At 39.9% G+C, this 13,819-nt stretch overlaps 1 protein-coding gene across 3 annotated transcripts in view; it reads left to right on the top strand.

The window, feature by feature from the left end:
• The window catches only part of TASOR (transcription activation suppressor), a 50,542-nt gene that overhangs the window by 20,202 nt on the left and 16,521 nt on the right, over positions 1–13,819 (top strand). For all 3 annotated transcript variants that reach the window (XM_063121294.1, XM_063121295.1, XM_063121296.1), the window contains exons 9-16: positions 1,738–1,843; positions 3,003–3,103; positions 5,268–5,371; positions 5,502–5,574; positions 5,669–5,743; positions 9,065–9,757; positions 10,454–10,842; positions 13,665–13,812. In XM_063121294.1, the coding sequence (XP_062977364.1) occupies positions 1,738–1,843; positions 3,003–3,103; positions 5,268–5,371; positions 5,502–5,574; positions 5,669–5,743; positions 9,065–9,757; positions 10,454–10,842; positions 13,665–13,812 (1,689 nt within the window). The remainder of the gene's footprint in view (positions 1–1,737; positions 1,844–3,002; positions 3,104–5,267; positions 5,372–5,501; positions 5,575–5,668; positions 5,744–9,064; positions 9,758–10,453; positions 10,843–13,664; positions 13,813–13,819) is intronic.

The following is a 13,819-nucleotide window of genomic DNA, read 5'->3' as shown; positions in this document are numbered from 1 at the left end:
TAGGCACTATAGTTCTCCACCTATACCCTTAAATGTTTGAGTGGGGTCAGTGTTCAAATGAGAGTGTCCGCTTCTGATTTGAAGTAACCATGATTATCCCAATTTAGGTGCTATGGCACACTATAACTATTGTGAACTAGGAAGTGAATCATTGTGTGGGAGGGGGAGACCTGAGGCATGGTCCTGACAACCAGCCATGATTTAGCCGTGATGTTTGAACCAGCCCACTGACAGCAGCAGTGAAAGGTAGAACATGGAGAATATTTGCAGGACAGACATAAAGGAAGTGTACATCTTCACAAAAGCTGCCTTTAGGTGAAAAATCCTGTGTAAGTTTCTCCCATGCAGAGGAGTCCATTGAGGAGGTCATTGTTCTTGAGCAGCCTTGATGTGACCTTCCTGCATTGCAAAGAAGAAAAGAAGACTGTAACATTCCTAGCTATTAAGTAAAGAAGAAAGGTTCAAGCTCTGCCCACTATGTCATGGTTTCAGATTAGATAGATTAAAAGATGGAGATGGGGAGGAAATGATCTTGGTATACTATTTCTCAATTTTTCTCTGTTCTTTGCTACACATTGATCTGGTTCGCATGACACGATGGCCTACTGTGGGTTAATTTACTTGCGGAGTTGTTGCATCATGCCAGGTGCCATTTTGCTCAACGCCCATGGATGCCCATCTTGCTGTATGTAGCTTCTTGTGTCTTGCAAACCCAGTGTTTGAGGGCTAAAAACCCCTCAAATAACCCTCAAACTACCATTTGACAACCATTCATGAATTGTACAGGAGATCTTGTTTTAGGGTTATTTGAGGGTTGTCTGTCCCTCAAACAACCTTGGCCGCTTGTGTTTGCACAACACGGTAGCATAGGGTGATATAACAGCTTATGTGGGTAAATTTACCCATGGTGGCCTGTCATGCGAACCAGCTGAAATGCTACAGTCAGAATGTGCGTTTTTACTTTTTCTTAATGTTCAGTGTATCAATATGGGACTAGAGTGAAATTAATACTTTTTAGAAGGTGTACTCTCCTTCCACTTGATGTCAAATAACATTTCCAATCTTTCTTGTTTTGGTGACCATTGATGAAAACATGTCAGAGGAGTATAATTTGAGTATATAATAGTGTTTGTAACTTCTGTTTCAATATTTCAGTAAAATGCAATAAATTCCATTTTAGACTGGGAGCTGCCATGTACAGAAAAAACTAATTTATTTGTATGAAAAAAATATCCAAGCCAGTTACCTAAACTCACAAAAGCTAGCCCCTCGTCTGCAGCCATCATGTAAGCACAAGATACTAGTCTCCTGGCAGGCTTGTTTTTTTGTTTGATTTTAAAAAAGCCTTCTACTAAACATTTTGGTGGAGGAGGGATAGGGTTGAGGGATGTGCTTCGTCCCCCACCTTCAACCAGTAAACAGGAGGAATAGAGAGATCTTTCCTTCCCCTGTAGCCTACTTATTGGCCTGCATGGAATTCCTGGTTGCCTATAGCTACTAGGTGAGTTGTTAAATACATGGATATCCATTTCTTGATGTTATCAGTGGCATTTTAATTTGGAATATCACTATCTTGGTTAGGAGACCCGTTTAATAATCGAAGATTTGGGAAATCAATAAATCTCATAACTCCTTATATCCTGAGTCCCTTTAAAAATAAAGAATTTTCAAGGCACATTTTATTTTTAAAAAAGAAATATTTACAAAAATCATTACTTTTTTAATTTTTTTTTTTAGATAAGACAAGTTATACGTTATGGAAAGGGCAGCTTTTAAACAGAGGGACACTTGTATGTCATGCTGCTTTGAAATCGGAAATGTGTCCTTCGCTTCCCTGTAAACTGTAAGTATTAAACATTCAAAAGCAGAGCTGAAATCAGTATTTATTATATCAGATTGAATTTTAAATGTTTTTAAAATCAAAAATAAAATACTGTATTTCCCTTTCAATTAGAAAAACATGGTTACAATGGCATCTTCTCATAAATATGCTAAATTTTGATCATTCAAACCACAGCTTGTGTTGTCTGAATTTGGACACCTGGTTCTGTGGATTCAAACCTGCTTTCCAGGCTTCAGATGACACTTCAAAAATATTCAAAAATAGCCCAGCACATGCTGCAGCTCACCATGGCTTAAGCAAGCCATGGTGGGTCACCATGATTTTGCAGATTGGGTCAAAGGATTACTTACCAATCAAACATGGTCATAAAATTGGCTCTGTCCAGCCTAATAGCTAGCTCTTGCTTCGTGAAAGTTCTGGGTTTTCAGTTGAACCAATCTGATCCCTTCTCAGATACAAATATTTACTTTCTACTTATCCAACAGTGACGAAAATAAATTGTTCTAGTCTGTCCAGCATCTATCAAACCTTGTTTTGGCCTAATAAGTCATGGGCATTTTAGTTTTGTTTTATACTTTATTTTTCTGAGGATGAGGCCAAGCTGTGAGAGTGAAACAAAAAGCCTGGAAAGAAAATTGTTCAGTGTACATCGTCCTGTATTCCCATACTTTGGCTGAATCCCTTAGCCACGTGGGTGGGAGTAAGCCCCATTGAACTCAGTGTAACTTATTCCTGAGTAGACAAATATAGGATTGTGCTGTTAACTTTAAATTGTCATGGTCATAAGAAATACAGTATGTGGGAGCATTTTAAAAGCCTACTTCCAAAAGTGAAACAGTATAAATAAAACTTAGTTTAAGTAATAATTTATCTGCACCATATTTCAGGGAATATTTGAAAATGTTTCAATGGGAAGCTCGATTTAAATTAGTTATTTAAATTGAACTTTTTCATCTTGTTTTAAATCAGTCCACCCTGTCCAGTTCTGCACAATATACCAAATTTTATTTTTTGTTACTACAAGGCTTTTGTAGTCTCCTTTATGCAAAATTCCAATAGTATTTTTAAGATGATGTAAGATCAGCTGTTTACATTAGAGAAAAATATGGCTAATCTCTGGTGAAGGAAATGTTAGATTTCTTTATTATTGGATCTCTAGACCTGAAAAACTTGATTTTGAGATGGTTATGAGCGTTGAACATTTGACGAAGTTCTCATCACGTGTATTGAATAAAGAATTGTATTCAGGAGAAAGGGAAGGTAAGACCTCTTCTAATTAAAGGAAAGCATTTGACCATCAAAGTACCCTCCATGTTGGATACCTATATGTACTTGACGAGATAAACCTTGTTTTTCTGATCAACCTATGCCGTTTGTACTTGATAATGTTTAAGTGAGGGTAGATGATTGACTTGGTTTAGAGAGTAATTAGTACTTCTAAGAGAGTGTCCCAGCTTCTTTGAAGGACACAGTTGTGTGACTATTCCTTAAGAAATCTTCTTTAGACAAAGATAGCTATAGTAACAATGGCTAGTCACAAACCTTCCTTTTTGGGCCAAGATATTTGAGCATTTGATGGCAGTGTAACTCTACACTGTACTCCTTCCGTTGCCAGCTGAAGACCTTTTTATTCTCTCAGTATTTTAACACTTAATTTTAACTTAAATTTAAATTTTACTGTTTTAACTCTGTATTTTAATTTTATATCAATTTTGCTGCATTGTTTTTATCCTGGTTGTGCTTTTTATACTGTATTTTGTATTTGTGCTTTTAACCTGTTGGTTGTTTTATTATGGTTTTAATTTTTGTGAACCGCCCAGAGAGCTTCGGCTATTGGGCGGTATAAAAATGTAATAAATAAATAAATACACACTGTTAGATGAAACGACCCATTTCAAACTGAATAGAAGCCCACGTTTTGCATTAAACTACATTGATTGCCCTGGTGTCAGTTACAAGAGTAGTATAAAGTGACAGTCACAAGGAGAATACAGCTCTGCTGGGAATACATAACTTTGGTCTGCTCCTTCAATACAATCAGCAATGGTTTCCTTCTGTGTTGCCCGTCTGGAGTCTGGATAGGAGGCAACATTTTGAGGTATTTCTGCTCCTACCTAGCAGGTATATTTTAGGTTGAGGATGAGGATGCTGAGGATGACATGGTATTTGATGTTGCACAGGGAACAGTTTTGTCTCCCATGCTGCCTAACATTTACATGGAATTGCTGGGAGAGGTTGTCCAAAGACTTGGTGAGAAATGTCATCAGTATGTTGATGACATCAGTTTGATTTCTCCTGTATGTTAAAATTTAATAAGGAAGTGGGAGTGCTGAACTGCTACCCAGAGTTTGTAATGGGTTGGATGAGGGCTAATAGTGAAACTCAAAGATGGATATACTGCTAGTGGGTGATTCAGTGGACATGGAAAACTGTGTCTTGCTTATTCTGGATGGGTTCACATTTGACATCAAATGGCAGGCTTGCAGCTTGGGTGTGCTGCTACATTCTCCCTTGGGATGCTAAAGTAGTAAATAGCATAAAGTGACATTCACCAGCTTGGAGTAATTCAGAACATAGCAGCCAAATTATTAGCTCAAGTTTCAGGCAGTATGAACGTGTCTGAAACTTTACATCTGCTTCAGAGGCCCTCCTTCAGGTGCCTGTGCTAGTAGAGGCTAAGGCATGGATTCTTTGAGGATGGCCTTTTCAGTGGGTGGCACATTGTTTATGGAACCTTAACAGTTCAGTTGAGGCACCAGTGCTGCTTTTATTTTGGTGCTGGGTCAACCCGTTTTTTATTTTAAAAGACTTTTAGTGCCCTTTGTGGTTTATTGTATTGCAGGTTATTCTGGTTTTGATCTAAAATATTGATTTAGGTTATTGATCTAAAATAAACATTTAAATTTGTGGTTTTTGTGATCAATTGCTTCTGTTTTTGTGAGTGGCTGAAAAGTAGCGTACAAAAATGTGTGAAATAATAATGGTTTGGATCCTAAATCACATAAGCAAAAAGAAGCTGACAGAAAGGAACTTTCCCATCTCCTTCTCCCCCAGTGCTTCTCAATAACCCTCTCTGGAGGGTTGGGGGATCCTTTGAACAACATGGCATCAGGAAATGGCTCAAAATCAGGTGAAGTCACCTGTGTAAATAGAGTGAAGCTTGTACAGCGTAGCTTTACCCAGTTTGGGGCAGTCCTCACTCTTCTCAGCAGCCCCCTTACTCCCCATCCAGTATTGTTAAGGAGGGCCCCAAAACCCTACAGAGAAGCCTTTTGAGGAGTGCAGCAGTTAAGAGGGGATGAGAAAGTCTCCTGCTGTCGCTACTTAGGTTCCAAGCCTGTATAGGCAGAAAAATATTTGCTTGTTTTGGGCCCTGCCAGGGGAGGCAATTTATTGACTAACTTTGTTCTTTCTCCATTCTTAGAATTCAGGAATGGAATGTATTGTAGTCTGTATGAAATTGTGGAAAAGACTAGATCGGGAAGTAATTTGGAAGGTTTACTTCAAAAGCTAGAGACAGACAAACTAGTGAGTATAGATTCTTCACTTAACTTTGCAATGTGCAATCTTGCTCTACAATTCAGTGGTGCTCCAAATTTAAAATTCATTATTTTGTTTTTAAGCATATTTTTACAATATTTAAACTTCCTTTTTGCAGGTTATTATAAAACCACTTGTAGATGGAGGATATCTCTTACTGCTTTCTCCTCATCAAATGGCTTCCCCATATGGTATGAAATTTCTTATTTCTTCAAAAGTGTAATTTTTTTTCTTTTAATGACCATCTTTATTATTTTATGATGTGTAATTTTTTTTCCTGACCAGACAACCGGACAGGAAGGCCTCGCACTTTGCAAGCATTGTTTCTGTTTCGGAATCCTAGAGGTGTAGTGACTTCAGGTAAGTTTCCGTGTTTACTGTCGAAGTGTGTTAATTGTTAAGTACTGTGTTACTCCTGTCGCAGTAATAGTGTCTGAGGTTCTGGGTCCAGGATGTAAGACTCCAACCAAGTGATGCAGGGATGAGGAGAAAGCAGCCCTGGTTTTCCTTTCAATAATGAGCGGGAGGAACAGTTGGGATTTGATTGCCAGCTCAGCAACTGTCATTTAAAGAGCAGGAATAAGACTGAGAACATTCAGATGGCTGCTATATTGCCAGGGAAAACAGCCAGAACCAATGCTTCCCAGGACACAGATGTTGTGCATGAGTTTGAGAGCTCCCTGGGAGCATGCATGACATGTACTGCTTACTTAGCTTAAAAGACTGGATGGCAGGTCTAAGAAGGAGGCTTATCCGCTGGCTCTCCCTTTGGTAATGGCAGGGAGGATGTTGATTAAGGTGCTGCTTGACTCTCTTCCTTCTATATCTGAGGCCTGAGGTGAAAACAGGATAGATGCAGGAGGGCTATGAGTAGTGTTCGGGCAAAAATCCGCCTGAGCCCACGAGGACAGTGGACGCTCCTGCGTCACGGCCTCACGGGCCCAGGCAGTCCTGCGCACTAGGACAGGCCCATGTCCGACTGCCCTTGAGCCTTTGAGTGTAGTTGGTGTGGGTCCACCCTGACCGGTGCCCTTTTTCCCCGATGGGGAAATTGCATATTTTCTCCACTCTAATTGCATTTCTCTCTCCTCTTCCCCTTGTGCCAATGGGGGCCTTAAAGGCCCTATTAACAGGGCTTTAAGGCCCCCATCAGTGGGGGTGGGGGAGAAACAAGATTTCCCCAGCAACTGGTTTACTACTGCTTTTGATACTAGAACAGAGGCAGTAAGCCTTCATCAAATTAATGAACAATGAAAGAAAAAGTATCTGCTGAGAAAAATGAGAGTGCCCTCTACATTATTACCAGTTAGGAACTTGGAGTAGTGCCTCAGCAGAAATCCTTAAGACATAGGCAGGCTGGTATGGGAAGAGGCACCCCTTCAAATATTTGGATCCCAAGCTGTTCAGAGTTTTAAATGGCACCTTGGATTGTGCCCAGAAATGAATAGGCAACCAGTTCACTTCTTTTAAGATTGTAGTGATATGAACCAATTGGGCAGTACAAGTTAAAATTTCGGCAACTGAATTTTGCAGTAATTGGAGCTTCCAAATTTTCAAGAGTAACTCCACGTAACTCATTACAGCAATCCATCTGAGAGATTACCAGAGCATGAATCACCTTGGCTAGCCTACACTGTCCAGAAATGGCTACAACTTGTGAACCAGTTGACGCTGGTCAAGGGTAGTCAACTAATGTCAATTTATGCAAAGCTGGATATAGGAGTACATCCAATATGTGAATCTGTTCTTTCAAGAAATGCAATCCCATTCAAAACAGGTTGAACGCCATTTCTCCAGGTCCAGATCTACCAACAGTGCCCTCCTCCCTCCTGCAGCCCCTCACAAGCTCTCCAAATCTGCTCTGAAGGATTCCCTAACCTTCAGTTTGTTGCCCTCATCCAGCCTGTTACAGGCTGCAGACATCAGTTCAGGACCTACAGAAACACGCTTGAATCTAATATCAAAAAGAGAAATAAAATGGAGTATCTTCAGTGTATTTGATGATGCTTCACTTCAAATCTTCGAATAACCTCACTCAGCAGCTTCATATAGAAAGAGCATGAGGGATAGAATAGAATTTTGTAGGAACCCATAACATAGTGCCATGGGATTGAGCAGAAATCCTCCAATGCCGTCTTCTGGAAATGGTGCTGTAGATAGAAGCAGAACCACCATGACATGCAGCATTCAATACACAGAACTGGTCCAACAAGATACCATGGTCAGTTGTACCAAATACCACTGAGAGGTCAAGGAGAAAAAACTCCCCAGTCTCTGGCCTGATGGGTAACCAAGGTTGTTTCATTGCTAAAAGCAGGCTTTAACTCAGATTGAAATGGGTCCAGATAATCTGTTTCATCCAAAAGTGCATGGAATTGAATCACCATCACCCCCTCGTGTACCTTATTCAAAAGGGATATTTGTGAGTGGGCAACAATTATTGCAGTCTTCTGGTCCAGAAAGGGTTTCTTAAGAAGTGGACACACAAAGTGCCTTGTGAACTTGTCACAGCAGGCTTCTGATACATCCCTTCTAGGCTTTACTTGTGATAAAGCTTTTACCAACTGGATGATGTGATAATGATTAAAATGATGATGATTAAAATGATTCTGTATAGCATTAATGGAGTGCAGGTATTTAGAATCAGTGGGTTGTATCCAGTGGTGGTTGTCTGCCAGCAGAATGGAAACCACTGGTGGAATGGATCCCCTTCCCCACAAATCTTTGAAGTTTGGGGAACCTTACAGAGCAGATTTGGAGAGCTTGCGGGGGCTGCAGGAGGGAGGAGAGCAAGGGGGAAGTCCTGTTGTGTGAGAGGAAGTCTGCTCATGTTGTGTTTGGTTTAAGCCAGAGTGCTTGTCCTTCAAATTTATAAGAATAAGTTCTAAAAATTAAGTCATGTAAAGATTTGACAGAGATGCAATTCACCAAATTAATCTTGGTGGATGTCTTTATTGGCTCCTGGGTAGCCAAACCTAATTACTCAGTCTGTCACAAATTTATCTTGGAAAATAGAAATATTATTTCAGCACTTTCCTTGGCTTTGTTCATATTCATCAGATTTAAAATGAATTTCTCCTTAGAGTCAGAATATAAGAATAATAAATGACCCATCTTGTTCTATGGGGAAATCACAAATACAACGATGCTGCTTGGGTAGTTTATAGTAGTATTCCTTCAATATATTATGAGGGCACGGTTTGAAATCTCACGGCCAAAAATTCTTTCTGAAAAGGTGAGTAATTTTCAAAATCATGGGATCTTCTTAAAAGGCAGGGGAGGACTATGATTTCTGAAAGTTCTTTAGTAATGTAATTTGCTCATAATGTATTTAATTCTAGTTTAAACCATGTGTAGTGGTTAGAGTGTTGGTCCTAGGCCTGTGGAGGTCAATATGTCACTTAACTATGAAGCTCACTAGATTGCCTACGGAGTAATATCTCACTTAGCCATGAAGTTCACTATATTCATTACTATCTTTCAGTCTGACCTTCCTCAGAGAGTTGTTAAGAGGATAAAATGTCAAGAGTGTGCAAGTGAGCGAGAATTGTGTACACTGCCTTCAGCTTCTTGAAATAAAGGCAGGATATAAATAAGTTTAGTTGGTGTTAATATTTGTGTTGCTTGCTTAATGATTGTTTCCCCCCCTTGATTTTCTTTCTGTCTTTACTTTGAACGCAGCACACAAAAATGAACAGAAAAACGAAAGTACACCTTTATTACAAGAAACCTATGTGGTTATGCCAGAACTTACAAGGTTTATTCAGTCGCTGCATTATGCTTACGTTCAGTTTCGTAAAGATCCTAAACCTGACTTAAATAATGTGATGGAAAAACATATAAATCACTATCTGAAACAATATAGTAAATATAAAGAGTTTATTTTATATAAGTATAAAGACTCCTTGGATGAGAAGAGGTTCCTGTATCCTGCCCCCAAAAATAAATCCCACCTTGAGAGCTCCTTGCGCACCTATATTTTTGGTTCTGAAAACTACCAGATTCCTGTTTCTAAAGCCAAAAAAATAATGGATGGGAGTCGAAAATCTCAGCAGTTCAGTCCTATTTCAGATTATGAAGCTCCAGAAGAAGAACCTGATTTTATAAAGAGAAAAAGTGGCAAAAGAAATGGTTCTAAATGTGAAACAGTAGTTGCCAAGAGAAAGCCAACTCACCCTGGAGATTATGATCAAGAAAGTATCGTAAAACTGATTAACTTAATTCATTGTAAAAAGAAAAATGTAGATAGAGAATCTGAAACAGAGGACAATGGAAACGAAAACAGACTGAAACGAAAGCTGGAATGTAAGTGTGAGAGCCCACAGAAACATTTAAAAGTTAACAATTCTTCAGAAAACACTTGTCAGTATGAAGGTAAGTTCTTCCACGCTACTACTGTTGACTTTGGGAAAATATGACCGAATTTTCCCCCATCTGTTTTCTTGCCACTCTCTTCACTGTACAGCCCTAGCACAGCTGGAAATTAGTTGTGGTCATGAGGTTCTATAAAGAGCCTGTTTAATCTGATTCAATCTAATGTTTGTATTTCAGAGGCATCATTTTGCATTTTTAACATTTGTATTGTTTATGTGAAGCAATATGTAATATATATAAATGGCCTGATGCAGTATGCTTTCTACCAATTTTGTGGGTATAGGAAAGCCACAGCACTAAAAAGTTGGCTGCTTGTCATTTTAAAGGATAGGAGAGGTATCCCATTCACTACATCCCAGAGCAGCAATAATGTCTGACAGTTCTCAGCCTGAATCAACTTAAATATTTATGCCAATGCATTGGGTGAAATATCTGAGCAGTGATTGTTTTGTGCAAGTCATTGGGCCTGAAGGAGGGGTGTAAATATAATATGGTGGTACTTATATAAAAAAAGAAGTCTATTCCTGTATTGTGCCAGTGCAGCCTTTTTCATTACGCTCAAACTATTAGCGTAGAATGTTCCTTTCAGTCTACATTTTATATCACTTATGTTAGCTGACTAAAAGGTGGCAGAAAGCTTTCAACATAATTTCCTGCTTTTCTGTTCTCTCTCCCTCCGTCCCCTCCGGTTTCTAGGTGACACAGCACCAGAATCCCTTCTTTCAGTGATAGCTGATCTTGGTGGACGTGACACTGATTTGAGACAGCAAAATGTTTCTGAAACTCCTGTTAATGTCTTGAAGCTACTTGCACAAGTGTTAGCTAATCCAGATTTGCCATTTGCAGGATTGGTTAAACAAGTTTTAGCAGAAAACTATTCAAGGCAAACTCCTGAGTACAACCCTTTTCCGGTCAAGGAAGAACCTGAGGAAGATCCTGAGCTTCCTAACACCATACATGTTGAAAATACACAATTCAAGGATCCTCAAAACCCAGTCAAACTGGAAACCAATGCACCATGCTTGCCTTATTCCATTGATGTCTCTAATAGTGAAGCAGACACTGATCATATGCTACATTTAAAAGTAAGAACCTTTTTTATTGGAATGACAAACTCAGGTTTAAAAATCTTAACATGCTTTGTGAATATAAAATTGGGTTTGTTTTAGCATTTGCATCTACAACTTCTGGTTTAACTGCTACAATGACTTAGTAAATGTGTTCAACTCTTTTGAAGAAGTAAAGGTAAAGGATGGTAGATTGAGCAAGACCAATGCAGAATTCTGTTATGCATACATTTCTTAGAGAAGGGAGAAGTAGAAATAGTTGGGGAACATGGGTGGGAGAGTGCTGTTGCGTGCATATCCTGCTTGTGGGTTTCCTGTGGGGGTAGCTGGTCGACCACTGTGTGAACAGAATGTTGGACTAGATGGAACCTTGGTCTGATCCAGCCTGGCACTTCTTACTTACTTATAGTATGAAGGCAAAAGTAGTTTTTTCTGTAATGAACAATTGTATTTATGTCAGTTAAGTTGTTATATTGTTACATTAAAATTTAACATGAAATTGAAGAATAGTTATCAGCTGAGATACTATGCACGCTCTTCCTCTAGATGCATGCTGCCATTGAGTTTTGTTTTTCTTCTGTGAAGGAGGGCATCTGATTCTGCAAGCTAATTCAGTTTCCTTGTCTCTTCCAATGGGGACCTCACCTCCCCTTCTTTCGGAGGTCTTCCTACCCAGTCAAATAATACCAGGCAATTTTTTTTTCATTTGTTCTCAGGCTAGTGCAGAGTACATTAGGACAAAATTCTCTGCAAGAATTGACCTATGGGAAGGACTAGGTTATGGTAGAGCATATGCTCTGCATGCAGCTGGTCCCAAGTTCAATCCCCAGCTATGAAAGACTCTTGTATGAAATCCTGAAGAGCCACTGCCAATCATGTAGAGAGTACTGAGCTACATGAAACAATGGATTGACAGTATCAGGCAGCTTCCTGTAACTATTGAGCCTCCAGATAGATGAGTGCCCAGTGGAAGAGCAGATTGGCATCAAGGCTGCCTGGAATGCTGCCAGGAAAAAAGTCAAAATGGCTTTCACCCATAGAGTGTGTATCAAGTTTGAGGTGTAAGCTAGGGCTGTACAAGACTTGGCTTTGGAAGTCTGAGGTTTCAGCGGCCATTTCACAGAGTAGCCACATGGTCCTGCACAGCTCTTTTGTCCAGGGAGGAAAAGCCTGCAACTCCCAGCATGCCTTGGCAGGGAGGGACAAACCTACCAAGGTCAGGGAGGGACAAGGACACGTGGCTTCGCCACTACTCATCCCGGTGGATCGTCCATCCGGCTGTCTGAGATCTTGCATGGCTCGCTGCAGGATCTTTGAGCGCCCTACAGCTGCTCGTGCCCCCTGAGAGCCATCAGCTTCCCTCCACTCCTCACTGATGCTGGGCCCTAAAATTGCATGGAAATACTTGCATACTTCCTAAAGATACTAACCTAAAAACATTAATTACAACTATGAAAGTGCCAAGCTTGCCTAATATTGTATTTGCAGTTGGCATCCATTCATTGTTACCAATGAACTTAGAAAATGGAATATTTTCTGCTGGGGGGGTCGGGGGGAAGCACTGGGAAATGTTCTGCTACACCCACATCACTGGGTATAAGGAAAAGCTTCAAGGGCGGTTGGAATTCATCTTGCTCCCATCCCGTTTGTCACATAGTCAGTGCCAGTTTGTCATGGGAATGCCCCTCTTTCCTATCCTATTCTTTGTCTTTCTCTAATGCTGTTAATTTGTTGAAGAGAGTATTGTAAGGAAAATCAGAAACAAGTTGTGTGTCAATGTGTTGTGGGGGTAGGGTGAAGGTAGGAATTCCTTCAGAAGCAGAAACAAAGAAATTTGATTGGGCCTGCCTTCAAACTCTGGGAAAAAAAGAATAACTCATAGTAAATGCAGTGCTCCAAATACTGCAGCCTTGCAAGTAATTGTGCAAACACAAACCACTGAACAACAAATTTGAGAACTTATTCAATTTCTGGCTGACTCCAGGTGATTCTTTCTTACCACAAGCCTGAGTTACTGGGCCAGTTCACATGATTGCTGCAGGCCACTGTGGCTTATTTAGATTGTGGTGAATGTTGGTGGCCATTTTGAATATTGAAACCCATCAGGATGGTATTTTTTAGGAAATATGAAACCAGCAGCATGTTGGCATTATCTCTGCAGACCAATGTGGCTTATATAGTGGGTTGCATTGGGTACCAGTGGCCATTTTCAATAATCTGTACCCGGCAGGGGGTTGCCATAGTCGTGTTGTCCAAACCTGAATTGCAGGAGGTGTTTGAGGGTTTCTCAGATAAACCTACAAAAGACAATGCATTGTTTGTGGGTTGTTTAACCCTCAAACAACCCACAAACAATGCATTGTCTTTTGTAGGTTTATTTGAGAAACCCTCAAACACCTCCTGCAATTCAGGTTTGGACAACACGACTATGGCAACCCCTTGCCGGGTACAGATTATTGAAAATAGCCACTGGTACTCAATGCAACCCACTATATAAGCCACATTGGTCTGCAGAGATAATGCCAACCTAGTCAATGTGTAAGTAAAGCATCAGCCTTTAAAGTGTTCTAGGCTGCAGGTCGATCCCCATCTCCTTGGGAGTTAGCCCCATTGAATACAGTTGTACTTCTGAATAAGCATGCATAGGATTGGGCTCTTAGAATGTTTTTTAAGTAATAGAACATATAATACTTTTGCCAATGCTAGGGTTTGATATATAGACAGAATTGTTATTTTTGTAGACACTCTAAACATATTTTTACATTAAGGTGGGTAAAAGTTAACAGTATTAACATAACTGAAGTATAATGATTAATTGAAACAACTATATATTTATTCAGGAAACAAGCACAGGAAGTGTAAGTAGCTTTGACGGCTGCAGCAGCCCATGTCCCAGCACACCCATTGAACAGAACTATCATAGGCAGCATTCCAACTCAAATAATGTTGAAGGCACTGAAATACACTGGAAACTGATTCCCATCACAGGTAAATA

Source organism: Elgaria multicarinata, chromosome 3, assembly GCF_023053635.1.
Source record: "Elgaria multicarinata webbii isolate HBS135686 ecotype San Diego chromosome 3, rElgMul1.1.pri, whole genome shotgun sequence".
Classification (NCBI taxonomy): domain Eukaryota; kingdom Metazoa; phylum Chordata; class Lepidosauria; order Squamata; family Anguidae; genus Elgaria; species Elgaria multicarinata.
Note: the sequence above shows the minus strand (reverse complement) of the source record. Positions and strands in the feature narration are given on the sequence as shown.